The sequence below is a fragment of the Anas platyrhynchos genome, chromosome 8, assembly GCF_047663525.1.
Source record: "Anas platyrhynchos isolate ZD024472 breed Pekin duck chromosome 8, IASCAAS_PekinDuck_T2T, whole genome shotgun sequence".
NCBI lineage: Eukaryota > Metazoa > Chordata > Aves > Anseriformes > Anatidae > Anas > Anas platyrhynchos.
This window is the reverse complement of record NC_092594.1, coordinates 24,856,592-24,869,107: the sequence shown is the minus strand read 5'-3', so window position 1 is coordinate 24,869,107 and position 12,516 is coordinate 24,856,592. Positions and strand designations below refer to the sequence as shown.

The window sequence follows — 12,516 nt, the reverse complement described above, 5'->3', positions numbered from 1 at the left end:
AGCAAGAACATGGTTAAGTGTTACAAGAAAGCACCAAAGAACATACCTTAATTACTTCAGAACAGCAGCAGCCCCTAGTGGCATCCTGTTAATTGCCTCAACCATGGATTTTCAGATATAGTAGAAGGTGTCCCTGCCCACACAGAGGGGTTGGAATTAGATGATCTTTAAGGTCCCTTCCAACCCAAACCATTCTACAATTCCATGACATTGGGTAAAATAAATGTCTGAAGATAAGAATCTTGCTGGTAAATTGTGTGAAAACTGCTCTTCTCTCATTTGTCACTATACGAAAATTTTCAGTTTACATCTTTGAGTATGCTTTTGGATACTATTTCTACTCTTCCATAACTAAAAGTCACATAAGCTCTGTTCAGCATTGGGTGGAAGGTGTAAGCTCAGCAATACCTATACAGATGATATGAGTAGTGTTCACTTATTGTGAGGGAACTGGAGAAATGTTTTAAAAGACTACTAAAAAAAAGAAATAATATTTCAGCAGAAAGATATGACCAACCAGATCAATATATACAATTCTGCTTAAGGTTCAGTACAGTTCTTACACAGCATCTTCTGCAGCTTGCATTGACTGCTACCTCATTTTGAGCTGTAACTGAAGGTACTGAACTAACCAGCAAAAACTTCAGTGTGTTCTATCTTAGCTCCATGAATTCCAGTTTCCTTTCTTTCTCATTATTTTATTGTTACTTTTTTTTCAGGTAGTCCAGTTGCTCTATTACAACCAGTTGTGAAGATAAGGGGTACAGCAGCAATGTATTTTCAGTATAGGGTTCTAAGCTTTAGAGTTTTTCCTTCCTATGGTCCTGAGAAGAGCAAAAGTTTCTTAGACACCTTCCAAAAGGTCAATTAGACTAGGGCTGGAGCAACACCCGTGCATTAACAAATACATGAACATTCAAAAGAAAAGAGATGAATGTGTAATGGGCAAGGAAAAGTGCATGCTTTGTATTCAGTTGAAGGACACTTGAAACATTTTATCTACATGGCTATTTTTTAGGAAGTTATAAACAAAGCAGATTTCCCTAGGACTATCCCAAAAATTCTGGAGCCCACTAAAAAGAAACAAAACAAAATCAGCATCAGACAGATTTGGTGACATACTGAACCTTAGCCCTACAACCTTGATGGCTTAAAAGTGCAGTGCTCATGAAACACAGAACAACGGTTTCTTAGAATAGACTTAAACATTTATTGTTCACATTTGAAATAATTTGATTCCTGACTTAACCATTGAAAGTCCTAATGCATCTGTAAACTGAGTATCACTATAAAACAATTTAAAATACCATGTAAAATAATATTATGGATGCATGTATTTCATTTCATGGTTTCTTAGCATAATCACTTTGTCTATTTACAAATATATAAAGATTTTGCGCTTTAGGTCACCTGAAATATCAAAGAGGTATTTTCAAATCACACAACTTAATAAATATATAACTTGTTTTGTTAAAAATCTACAGTATACTGTACATTCAAGTTGAGGCAAAAGAAGTTTTAATGCCAGTTAGACTTCAGACATAAATGAGTGTTTGCAATAATTAAACAATTCCTAAAAGTGCTCTCTCTGTCCATGATGAAAGGATTAGGATCCAATATTTTGTTACAGCCAAAGTTTCAGACCACTGCTTCATTCACAGAATCACAGCTTCTGTTACTAGAAAAATATCAAAGCTTTTGTATTTTTTTTAATAAACATCTTCCAAGAGTTGCAAGAAAAAGTGGCAAGAAATGGTCCAAAAAAAACAAGCCATGTGCGCACACACTTACACACATCACAGTTCAGATCACCACATAATCTTCCAAGAATGAACAAACTCACAGCATTCAGTTTCACTTTAGAATGGTGTTTATGAACACATCTCTAACAGAACAGCAGGCAACCCTAGGAAATCTAAGGCAGTTGTTCTATGTGCAAGTTTCTACATAGCAAAGAGTGCCAACTCCAGTCTTCCTGTGACTTTGTGCATTACTCAATTTCTCCTTGGTCACTTTCCTCCCACTGATTTGGCTTGCTGTCTCCAGCAGGTTTCTTTGATGCCGCATTGGAACTGGTATAAAAGATAAAGTTAGTGTAAATAACTACATATTCATTTACAAATTACACTTCAGAGAGAATCACAATGCTGTTTTTACGATATTGGTATTTTGCTATCAATCATAAGACCTAGATTAGACTTACTGTAAATTATCACAACTTAGCCTCTGTTCTACATAGAGTTCAGCACTAAGAAAAAAACAATATCCACATGATTTCAGATACCTGTTACGTGAAATGTACTGAGATGTCTGGCAGGGTTCAGCTGAAACAGGTCCACTCAGTGTACAGTGAGGTTTTCTTTGCTGAGATGTGGAGTTCAGTAACCAACCGTCTTGGTCAGAACCTAGAAGGCATACATATCATTTAAAATACACTACAATAGGAAACATTTGAAGGACTACATCCTTTATGTCTTCTGCAGTAAAAAAAAAAAAAAAAAAAAAAAAAAAAAAGCACCAACACTCCCCCTCCCAACTTTTAGCATGTCTATAATAATAAATACAGCCACTGGAACTTTAAAAAGTTAATTACAAATCAAAAGCTTTGGTATACAGCCTTAAAAAAAATGAAGCTGCTCACACATCATTAAAATCTAGTCATTCTTCATGAGAAACAAGCCATAACATTTAAAATCTGTTTCTAAAAATAAAAACATTTTCTTACTATGGAAGATCACACTTACAAAAGCACTACAGGAATTACATGGAGGAGAAACAAGGAGGACACAGAATACAAGAGGCAGACTAGTTACCTAACAAGAATACAAATTCAAGTGTTTTATCTTTACTTGCTAGTTCTTTTATGCATTTATCTAAAAATGCTGACTCCCACAACAAGAATCAGTTTAACAAAGGTTGCTGTTACTTTCTAAGAAACAGGGCAGGGGAATTATCAAAAACTCAGCAGTAAAGACCAAAACACCGAATTTGCGTATTCAGCCATAAGGAGGGGTGGGAAATCAATTTATCGGTTTGAAAGGAAAAAAAAAAAAAAAACATGAGAAAGAGGAATTCAAAAATATTTTAAATGAAAATATTCCAAACTACGAACATGTTATAAAACACGCATATAGCCATATTATCTTTTTCGAGGAAATGATTCTTCGAAGATTTGAATCTTGAAATCCTATTGTTTATCACTCAAATTTATTTTATCATTATATTTATATTATAATCATACTTTAACTATAATAGATAATTATAATTACCTTATTATATAAGTTATTTTATCATTATTTACAGTATTTTTACAAAGGATTCTGTTTTACTGAATTTATATGGGAATGCATGTTTAGTATTGCCTCATCTCAAAGAGCAAATGCTGCATTCTTCAGAGCTTGTTTCTCATCTATGAAGATCTCTACATGTCATGAGTTTTTGCAACAGCTTTGATAATGAATATGCCCACATTTTAATTAATTTGGTAATTCTAAGAGTTCTCTGTTCTTACGAGCTAGAGCTGTCAGGTACTTAACATTCACCTGATCCCTTCTCAGATCTAAGTTCATTACATAGGTAATTATCAGGTAGGGAATTACCAAGATTCCCTTTTTGAACTATCAGTTAGCCTGACAGGTAAAGGCATACAGTAAGTGAAATTGGTAAAGTTTCTCCTGGAAAGTTTTTTTTATTTGCTTTTTCTGTATGTTTGTTTTGGGTAGGTTTATTTGTTTTAAGTAGTTTTACATCTTCTAGTTAAAAGGGGAAGAAAATCATACTACAGTAACATAATTTGAATCAAATACTTGCTTCCTAAGAAGGCACTTGAAGTTGTCACATTCTCAGAGTGCTTGTGATCAGTAGACATACTTAAGAACTGTTGCTTCAACCATGCTCCTCTATCTTCTTCAAATGCCTTTCTCTAGGAAAAGAAATGTCAGTTTACACTTAGGACCACACAAACAAGCTTAGTCTGCATTACACTGATGTTATTCCATCTAAAAATCAGAAGTCGTGGCATGTACATGCAACTGAAGTGAGCCAGCAGTTTAACACAGAATTACAGTCATGAGAGCAAGCTTTTAAATCCTACAAGGATTAGCTGAGGAGGTATTTATTTACAAGCCAAACCCCATGGCTTGTTTCACAGAGGTCTGAATAATCCCTTCATTTTACTGTTCTCCACTCCAGTGACACAATCTCCTATCACTGCCTCCTGTGCTCTCCTGCCCCCACAGTGCAGCACTCCTGCAAGTACCCCTTATTTCTGGGCCGCTGCCAATAAGGATTACTGCTTAAACCTCAACCTTCAGCTTTTTCATAAACAGATGAAGGTGACTGAAAATAACACTGATTATTTCCATCCAAAACTGGGGCAGAAAGGGGATGTTTCCTTTTCCAACTCCTCTGTGAGCACAGAAGAGGAAAACACTGGCTAAAGACAATCTTCAGGAGGTCTAAAGGCTGTGCAATCAAGAGACAAGCTATTTTATCTCCAAAACCATCAGTGAAATGGGATGTTCCCATTATATATATATTTTTTTACTGTATCAGCAGAAAATAGAACAAGCCTACTTTTTCACAGATAACTATGAAACTTAGAGTACTGCTTCTACTTCCTTGTTTCTCCTTTCAAATTTTATTATTTTAACAAGCAGAAGCATAGGCAGTTAACGTTTTTGCTGCAATGTAGTCTTAAGCATTTCTGGACGAACTATTAGTATTTCTCATCTCTCAAGATGAATAAATCTAATTCAAACATTAAATTCAAGAACTCATTGAAACGAAAGTAACACTAAATGAAAAACTTGAAGAACATGTATCTATATATGTAGTGGCTTGTACCAATATTTGTCACTGCATGAACTACTGTTGTGCCAACATCTCAAGGAAAATCCAAAATATTCAGTTCTTGACATTTTATGTTCCCTCCTGCTCACTTGTAATCCCCTTCATGTTTTGACCTTAACTACTGACTAGAGAAAAGGGCACATGCTAGAGCTCATTTATAGACATATCTACCCCCATTCCATTCCAGTATGCATGTTTACTGGATGGCTTAACTACAAGAACAGAAAGTGACCCTACTAAGAGAAAGACAGCAGTTATTTTGTCTATCTGCAATAGTCATTGGTTTAGAAACGTTTAGAAGTCTTTGAGAACTCAACACCATAGCCAAATCTGACAAAAATTTGCATAAGCACAGGATTTAATAAAGCATTTAATAAATAAACAGACTGATTTTTCAGAAGTGCTTAGAAATTTCAAAAGCTGCAAGAAAAATGGGTCATTCCAGTTGCAGTAACTGCATTTTCCAGTACATCTGAATTTTTTTTTTTGAAGTGCCAACTAAATGACCTGCCACAATTGCCAAAAGATGTTTTATACAGTATGAGAATGTTAACTGCTTAACATCTCCATACAGAAATTGTTAGATTGCTGCACTTCAGTGTGTGTTAAATAGTTTTATTCTAACAATAGCAACCCATCTTTCATAGCAATTCCTTTTCTAATACCTTTCCATTTTTCTAATACCTCAAGTCCTAATCTAATAGCAGCTTCTGTAAAACTTCTTCGTTCCTTCTCAAAATTCTTTTTTTGTTCTCGAAATAGCCTCCATTCTTCCTGAAGACGTTCTCTTTCTTCCAACAAATAGCAGTCCTGTAGTAACAGAGTGGTGTCATCATCACATGGAGACATAAGCTGCTGCTGCAAATATAAAGCAACGAAAGACTAATATTAATTTGGGAAGGCCTATAAAGATGTGCAGGATTTCCATAAATTCAGTTTTTTTTTTTGTTTTTTTTTTAATAAAAAAAAAAAAAAAAAACACAAAAAGTTGAAGTTTGATATACAAACAACACAGTTGATGGGGCCAGAGTTTCAGGCAGGTAACAAAACATCTCTGTTCAGGCAGCTGACCCCAGCCTCCTCCCTCATATTTGTTCACCCTCCCTCTCCCCCCCCCATTTATTCTTATCAGAATTACAAACTCATTAGATTACTAACCAACTAACTAGCACACATACTCAGACCAACCACTAAGACTTCCTATTAAAAAGCATAATCAAATAAAGGAAAAAGGTTCAGAGGTAAGAAGTGACATATTAAACACACACACTCAATTGAGAAAAAAATTAAAGCCTGCTACCTGTAACAGTTGTTGCTGAGTTTTGATCATTTCTTTACACTGCTGAATTTCTAATTCTAGCTTTTCAGTTTCCAGCTCGTGGTCTTCCCTTGAAATTACATCTTTGTCATCCAAAGCTCTTGAATGCACACGTGACACTAAGGGAGGAAAAAAGCTACTTAGAACAAAAATCCCTCACAGCACTGGGGGCTCAGAGCAATAGCAAAGGTTTTTAAGCTGTATTTGTTTTATCCCAAAAGACATGTACATATTCAAAATTACTTCTATCAGGACAAGAGTACCAAAACTGGTGCCACACACACAATTAGGCACTATACCCAGTTCAGAAAAAAATTACAACGTATCTGTTTTACATTTCCCCGGGTAAATTACAAGTCTGCACTGCAACAGAAGTGTCACACACAAAAAACACTTGCTTCAGCAGTTATTTAATGAAAATCAAGACAAATGAAGACTTCTCTTCACTGATATGTTGTTAGCCTATTCTTCTGAGCCAATTTTTGAAGGGCTTGTGTGTTCATAGAAATATGACAGTAACTATATATATCAGATAAAAAAAGAAAGACTTTTCCCTCAAGTTCTGTGAAGGAGAAACAGAGCTTACAGTCAGAACATTGCGTGCGTATTTTTACCCCAGCAAAGGAATCCATTAGAGGAATAAAATGTATTTTTGTACAATCATATAATGCAGAATTTTATTTCATACACAACTATCATAGTGATCATAATAAGCCAAATTTTGATCCCCTGGTGACAGCGATTGAACATTAACTGAATGCTAAGGAACTAGAACAGTCATCTCTGTAAATTAAAGAAAAAAAAAAAACAACACAAAGAAAGGTGACTCCAAGAAAAGCACAAATACACGAAGCATTTTTTCCTGATGTTTACAATTACTTCTCAGTTAGCTATACAAAATGAACTATTACTCAGAACAAGTGATCTTAAAATCCTTTCTATGGCATAAACATGTTCTTATAGACCATCTGCTCTTTTATTTGCAACTGAATGCATGACCTTCTCGGTATTATTCCTGTCTGCAAACATCCCTGTGGTAGCAGCAGCATTTGCTTACATGGGAAAAGTAATACTAGGAAAGAATTTTATATATTTTTAGCCGTCTTTTAATGCTGTTTAACAGCTGGAAATGAGAAGAGTCCAGCACCATTCCATCAACCAGTTCACTTTAGAATGCCAGCAGAAGACTTAGAGGTATGGATGTGGCAAGGCTAAGCTCCAGGAAGCATTTACATATTTTGCATCCATTTGATTCAAATTGTTGTATCTGCATTATTCAAACAGCTCAAAAAGGTGGGGAAAAGAAAACAAACATTTATTACAGGGCACGTATTTCCAAACAAAAGATAATTATTTCTTCTGAAAGTCGTTGCTTACTGTGCCAAACTATTAATCATGTCGGTTTTCAGGATAACAGGCTTGCTATGCAATTGCTTTCCTAACTTCATTCAATTAAAACTCATATCGAAAATGTCAATCACAAGCTTTTTCAGGAAGTCTACCAGGTCACAATCCCTTCTATTTTAGCTTTTATGTAGTTTAGACAGACTGTAAAGTAAATTCAAAGATTATGATACCAAATGAAGTTAGCAGAATTTTATATGTCCAGGTAATTGTGTTAATCATCACCTTGGTTGTCCAGCTTTTCAACGTGATTTTTCAACATTCTCCATTGTTTTCTAATGCTGTTGGTAAGCTGCTCTCGCACAGTTTCACATGACAGTTCCCACATATTCTCTTTATTTAACTCTCCAATGTCCTCCTCCAGGTCTGACAACACCTGTAAAAGTAGAAGCAAAGTGTGATGCAAACTACCCTACCATTCCAAGTAGACATATTTGTTTATTTAAATATGTATACAGGTTTAATTTACCAAACCAAAGTAAAATTAATATATACAGAAAAGATTTTTCCTTCCAGGGAAAATTTGTCTGTTAGAGAGTTCAATTCCCTGATGGCATAACGATGAAGAAAGAGAAGTAATGTGGCACTCCCCAAAACCCACGAAGACAATTTATAAAGGCAGCAAGACTCTAAATTAGTATCACAAATCTCCACAAAAGAAGTTCAGATTGCTGAGAAGTTCCATTGTTACAGGCTCACTATACAGAACGAGCAGGATTTTAGATGGTAAAGACAGTGTTTCCATTACCTATAAATTCTCAAAAGGAAAAAAATAGTCTTAAGTAAATCCAGAACACACCCTATGGTACAATGGAAGTAGCCCATTCAGTTGCATTTCACCCTATTGTTCAAATACCAAACCTGAATGCCATCTCAAAGAGATGACACAGAAAAGTCTGAGAGGACTAGCCCGCAACAACTTAGTGGATATAAATTAATAAGCTATAGCTATTTAAACACCTGACATGAATACTCCACTACTCTCAAGCATCTAAACCATTCTATACAAGCCTCTTTAGCTACAAGTACATAAGAAAAATGTGATGGGAAATTCCAAATTAAGTTCAAAGGCATCTAAATAATTCATTTACATATGAAGTAAGTACTTTCTTTCAAACCTGTATCATTTAAGATCTTAAGGAACAAAGCAAGAATTGTAAGAAAACGGTATTTTTATTTTAGAGGTTTTTGTCATTTTATATAAAAAAAACATTCATTTATATACGTATACATACATGTATGTGTATGTATGCATGCTAACCTCATGAAATCCCAGTCTGGAGTAGCCATAAAATATCCTGTGTAAAAAAAAAAATACTTAGGACTGGAGAAAAAACACTAAGCCATCTTACTTGGGAAAAAACATATTCCTCCAATGTACCAGCAGCTCTGCAAACTGAACTAACTGGTCTAACCCATGGACTAAACAGAACACACACTAATTACATTTCCTCTACCCTCACCCTCTGTGGTTTCTATGGAAAGCTTTAACAGTTTAGAAAAGTTCATACGGCTTCCCTTTTTGTACTTTGTCCCTCATTTGTCATAGTGTTGAAGTCAGTGCCTGTGTGCTCAGCTGAACTGAAATTTCAGAACAGTTGATTCTTTTTTCCTTAAGATTATGTTGTTGCTTTTCTGTATACATTTTTACACACATAGTGTTCAGCACTTCATTTTTTTCATTTACTGAGTACTGGTACAGTAGTTCTATGTGTCTGGGCATTAGAACATCTATCTTAACCACATTTCCACCTTTTATGGAAATGATAGGAAATACTTGTATAAGCACCTTGGAAGCCAGTTTCAACTTCCTACTATGAAAGGCAGACGAAATCCAAACTGCATCATTATAGAGAATTATATACAGGTAACTACATCTAACATTCATCTGAAGTATACTTTCAAGCTTCCCATGTATTGACTAGGAAGAACAGACTTGCTATTGTTCATGGACAGAATTAGACCATTTAAACATGGGTGATTTCAAGTACAGCACAGGGTATGTAATCCACAGCAAGTCCTACAAGAGGAAGTTTACCTTTTTGATGATCAAATGGCTCCAGCACTGCAAACTATCACACAATTAATTTTAACTGAAGGGTACTTACTGGCCCATCTTCAGACCTTTCTTTAGGTTTTTGTTTCTGTGGTGGGAGAAGTGAAATAATCTCTTTCTTCATTTGCTGAAGAACTTTTTTCAGCTCAGCATTTTCCACTAAAAGCTGCTTCTGGCGTTGCTCATAGTCACTTAACAGAACTTTGTACATTTCTTCTTCATTTCTAGAAGCAGAAATCTTACAGTAACAAGACAACAAATACAGCATATGTGTCAATTAACGTTGTTCTATAACAACTAGAAGTTCACCTGGCTTCTGTCTTATCAGTCCTCCATGCACCTCTCTTCCCATCAGCTCTACCAACATAATTTAGAACTTCCATAGCTGCAAGTGAAAAGGATATTTCAAAGCATGAAAAAATATGCAAGTATATAAATACTCAGATAACACTACATTTACTTGTTTGCTTTTACACATAATTATTGTCAAGAGACCACATTACCTATATGTTTCCCTCTGTCTTATGACCCAGATGAGACCATATTGCCCTCCTGAACAAGAGTAAGATAATCAAGAAAAATAAATAACTTCTCGTGTTTGGAAACCTGGGGTGGGGGTGTTCTCATCCTGTCTCTTATTTTATACATTTCTTAACAGCACTTTCATCCATATTTCAGCTTTTATATAAATCAATTATTTTGAAATCACATCAGGTTAGGAGTCAAAGTTCAATTCTAGTTAGCTCTCAAGGAAACAGGAACTAGATTTAAAAGCTGGTTATTTTGACCTTGCTGATACTTCAACTAGCATTATCCAACTGGAGTCAGCAACATGATACAAGTTAAGATTTGTTCACCTTAGGGTGAAGCTTCTAGAGATTACTGTGCTGATATCTAGTGATTTTCTACTGTCAAAATAGGTGTTCCTGCTACAGCATCATAATCCAACCTGAAAAACCAACTCAGCAACATTATTTTCTTCTGGTTTAGTGAACTGTTTTTGTTCAGTAAAAATATGACATGCTACAAATGGCAAACAACTGAGAGCATTTGGAGAGTAGCAGAAGGGATAAGAAAGGAAGATCAGGACTTCCTTTCCAATGACAGTCTCTATGCTTTGTCTGAGACAGGAATTTCACAACACATTCGCTGATCCACAAGTTAAACACTTGGGAAAGCGATATGAATACACTCCGATCCAAATCTAAGCATTTTTAAAATACAGAACAAACTATTTTGTTCTGGTACTCTACTTACCAATCTTTTTGTCCTTTTTGTTCATGACTAATTGATGTAAGCGTTCCTTTAATTTGTTATATTCTCTCTCTTTCCTCTTCATATCATGATTGTACTGTGTAGCTCTACTTGAAATTATGTTTTGCAACTTCTGTACCTAAAAACAACCACATAAGAAACAGATTTCAACTAACGCATATAAGGAAACATTTCTTCAGAAAACCAAAACAAAGAGGAGAAGTGAAGTAACATTTATTAGAACTGCTTCTGGTTAAAGGAATTGACAACAGGAATCAGGAGTACTCTCCTAACAAATAGGTTCTGACCTGTCTCAGGAAGTTTTGTTGCTTTTACGCACAAACCAACACCACAAGCAACATATGCTACAGTTCGTCAGTACAACTAAGCACATTTTTTAGTGATTCAAGTGATAACCTTCTCTGGCTTCAGTAATTAATGTTTGGGATTTGATTAACTCTAAAGTAGGTTTATTAGGTTTACACTAAAAAATAATAAACACATTGCTCCTTTTGGATAGCAGAATTGAAAAGGAAGACTAATTTATTTAGTCTATAAGAACATATCATAAAGCATATTCTAGACCCATACTATCATTAGTGTGTTTTTTTCCCCCAAAGCATCAGTTTTAACTTTAACAACATGTAGAACATTCAACATTTTAAGCTAGAACTTTATGAAGTTCATTATAAACAGATACTACTATGATTGCTAACTACATGAACATGTTTATGAATGCAGAGAACATTCATGGAAATTTAGGAACCATGTAAGTACGGAGGGCTGGGGAGAACGTGGAAACAAATTCCAAACTAAATGAAGTGTTTTCTGATCTTGGTTCTTCTAAGAATCTAAAGTTTAATGAGTGTGGGTTTTGTGGTCCGTCCCCTGCCCCCACTCTCCTCTACAATATAACAAAAAAGTAAGTGCTCCTATACATATAGGTTTGAGGAAGCAACTGAATCACACTGTATCCTCTTACTTCTGAATATTTAAACATTACAAAATAAAGTTAAAATCAAAAAGTATGAGAAAACTGCACATTTTTCTACAGTACTATCTACCATTACTATAACTTGGACCTATGCCTTGCAGAACCTATTTAATTTATGTAATGTGTCAATTTCTTTGCTGAAATACAACATTCATTAGAAAAAAAAATCAAAGTAAACAGCTACCAGATACCATGCAAACATCATCATACTACTGAAAACCTATGTAATAATCTGTGTTGATGTACATAACTCACTTCATCCTTCTCATTTTTAAGTAACTGGTGCAAGTTTCTGTTCTTGCTTTGCAGTTGTCTGTCCCTTTCCTGAAGTCCAACTATTTCCCTTTTAGATAATTCCAGCTGTTCCTAGAAAAAGGAATGTTGATAGTTCAGTATCAATGCAAAAAAAACAAACTGCAAAGTCACCTCATTTGAGTCAAGTCTTCTTATATTTGACCTCTGATGTTTCTTGATCACCTTGCACTTTCAGTGACAAATTAGTTCTATCTTCTGGAGCAAGTATGATTCTCCAGTACAAGAAACACTCCCATCCACAAAAAAAAAAAAAAAAAAAAAAAAAAAAAAAAAAAAAAATTTAGCTTGGTATTTAACATATCTTATCTTATACAATTACTGCAT

At 34.9% G+C, this 12,516-nt stretch overlaps 1 protein-coding gene across 4 annotated transcripts in view; it reads right to left on the bottom strand.

Annotated features, from left to right (window-relative positions):
* Nucleotides 1–1,201: 1,201 nt before the first annotated feature.
* Nucleotides 1,202–12,516, bottom strand: part of SSX2IP (SSX family member 2 interacting protein) — a 28,328-nt gene continuing 17,013 nt past the window's right edge. For 2 of the 4 annotated variants that reach the window (XM_021274336.4, XM_013102201.5), the window contains exons 6-15: nucleotides 12,133–12,243; nucleotides 10,887–11,022; nucleotides 9,939–10,014; nucleotides 9,682–9,853; nucleotides 7,799–7,949; nucleotides 6,152–6,288; nucleotides 5,536–5,709; nucleotides 3,811–3,922; nucleotides 2,285–2,405; nucleotides 1,203–2,072 (exon numbers count right to left, since the gene is read on the bottom strand). In XM_021274336.4, coding sequence (XP_021130011.2) covers nucleotides 1,991–2,072; nucleotides 2,285–2,405; nucleotides 3,811–3,922; nucleotides 5,536–5,709; nucleotides 6,152–6,288; nucleotides 7,799–7,949; nucleotides 9,682–9,853; nucleotides 9,939–10,014; nucleotides 10,887–11,022; nucleotides 12,133–12,243 — 1,272 coding nt within the window. In that variant the 3' untranslated portion in view covers nucleotides 1,203–1,990. Of the gene's footprint in view, nucleotides 2,073–2,284; nucleotides 2,406–3,810; nucleotides 3,923–5,535; nucleotides 5,710–6,151; nucleotides 6,289–7,798; nucleotides 7,950–9,681; nucleotides 9,854–9,938; nucleotides 10,015–10,886; nucleotides 11,023–12,132; nucleotides 12,244–12,516 lie in introns of all 4 variants that reach the window. The other 2 variants (XM_072041584.1, XM_005022322.6) reach the window with 2 other exon arrangements.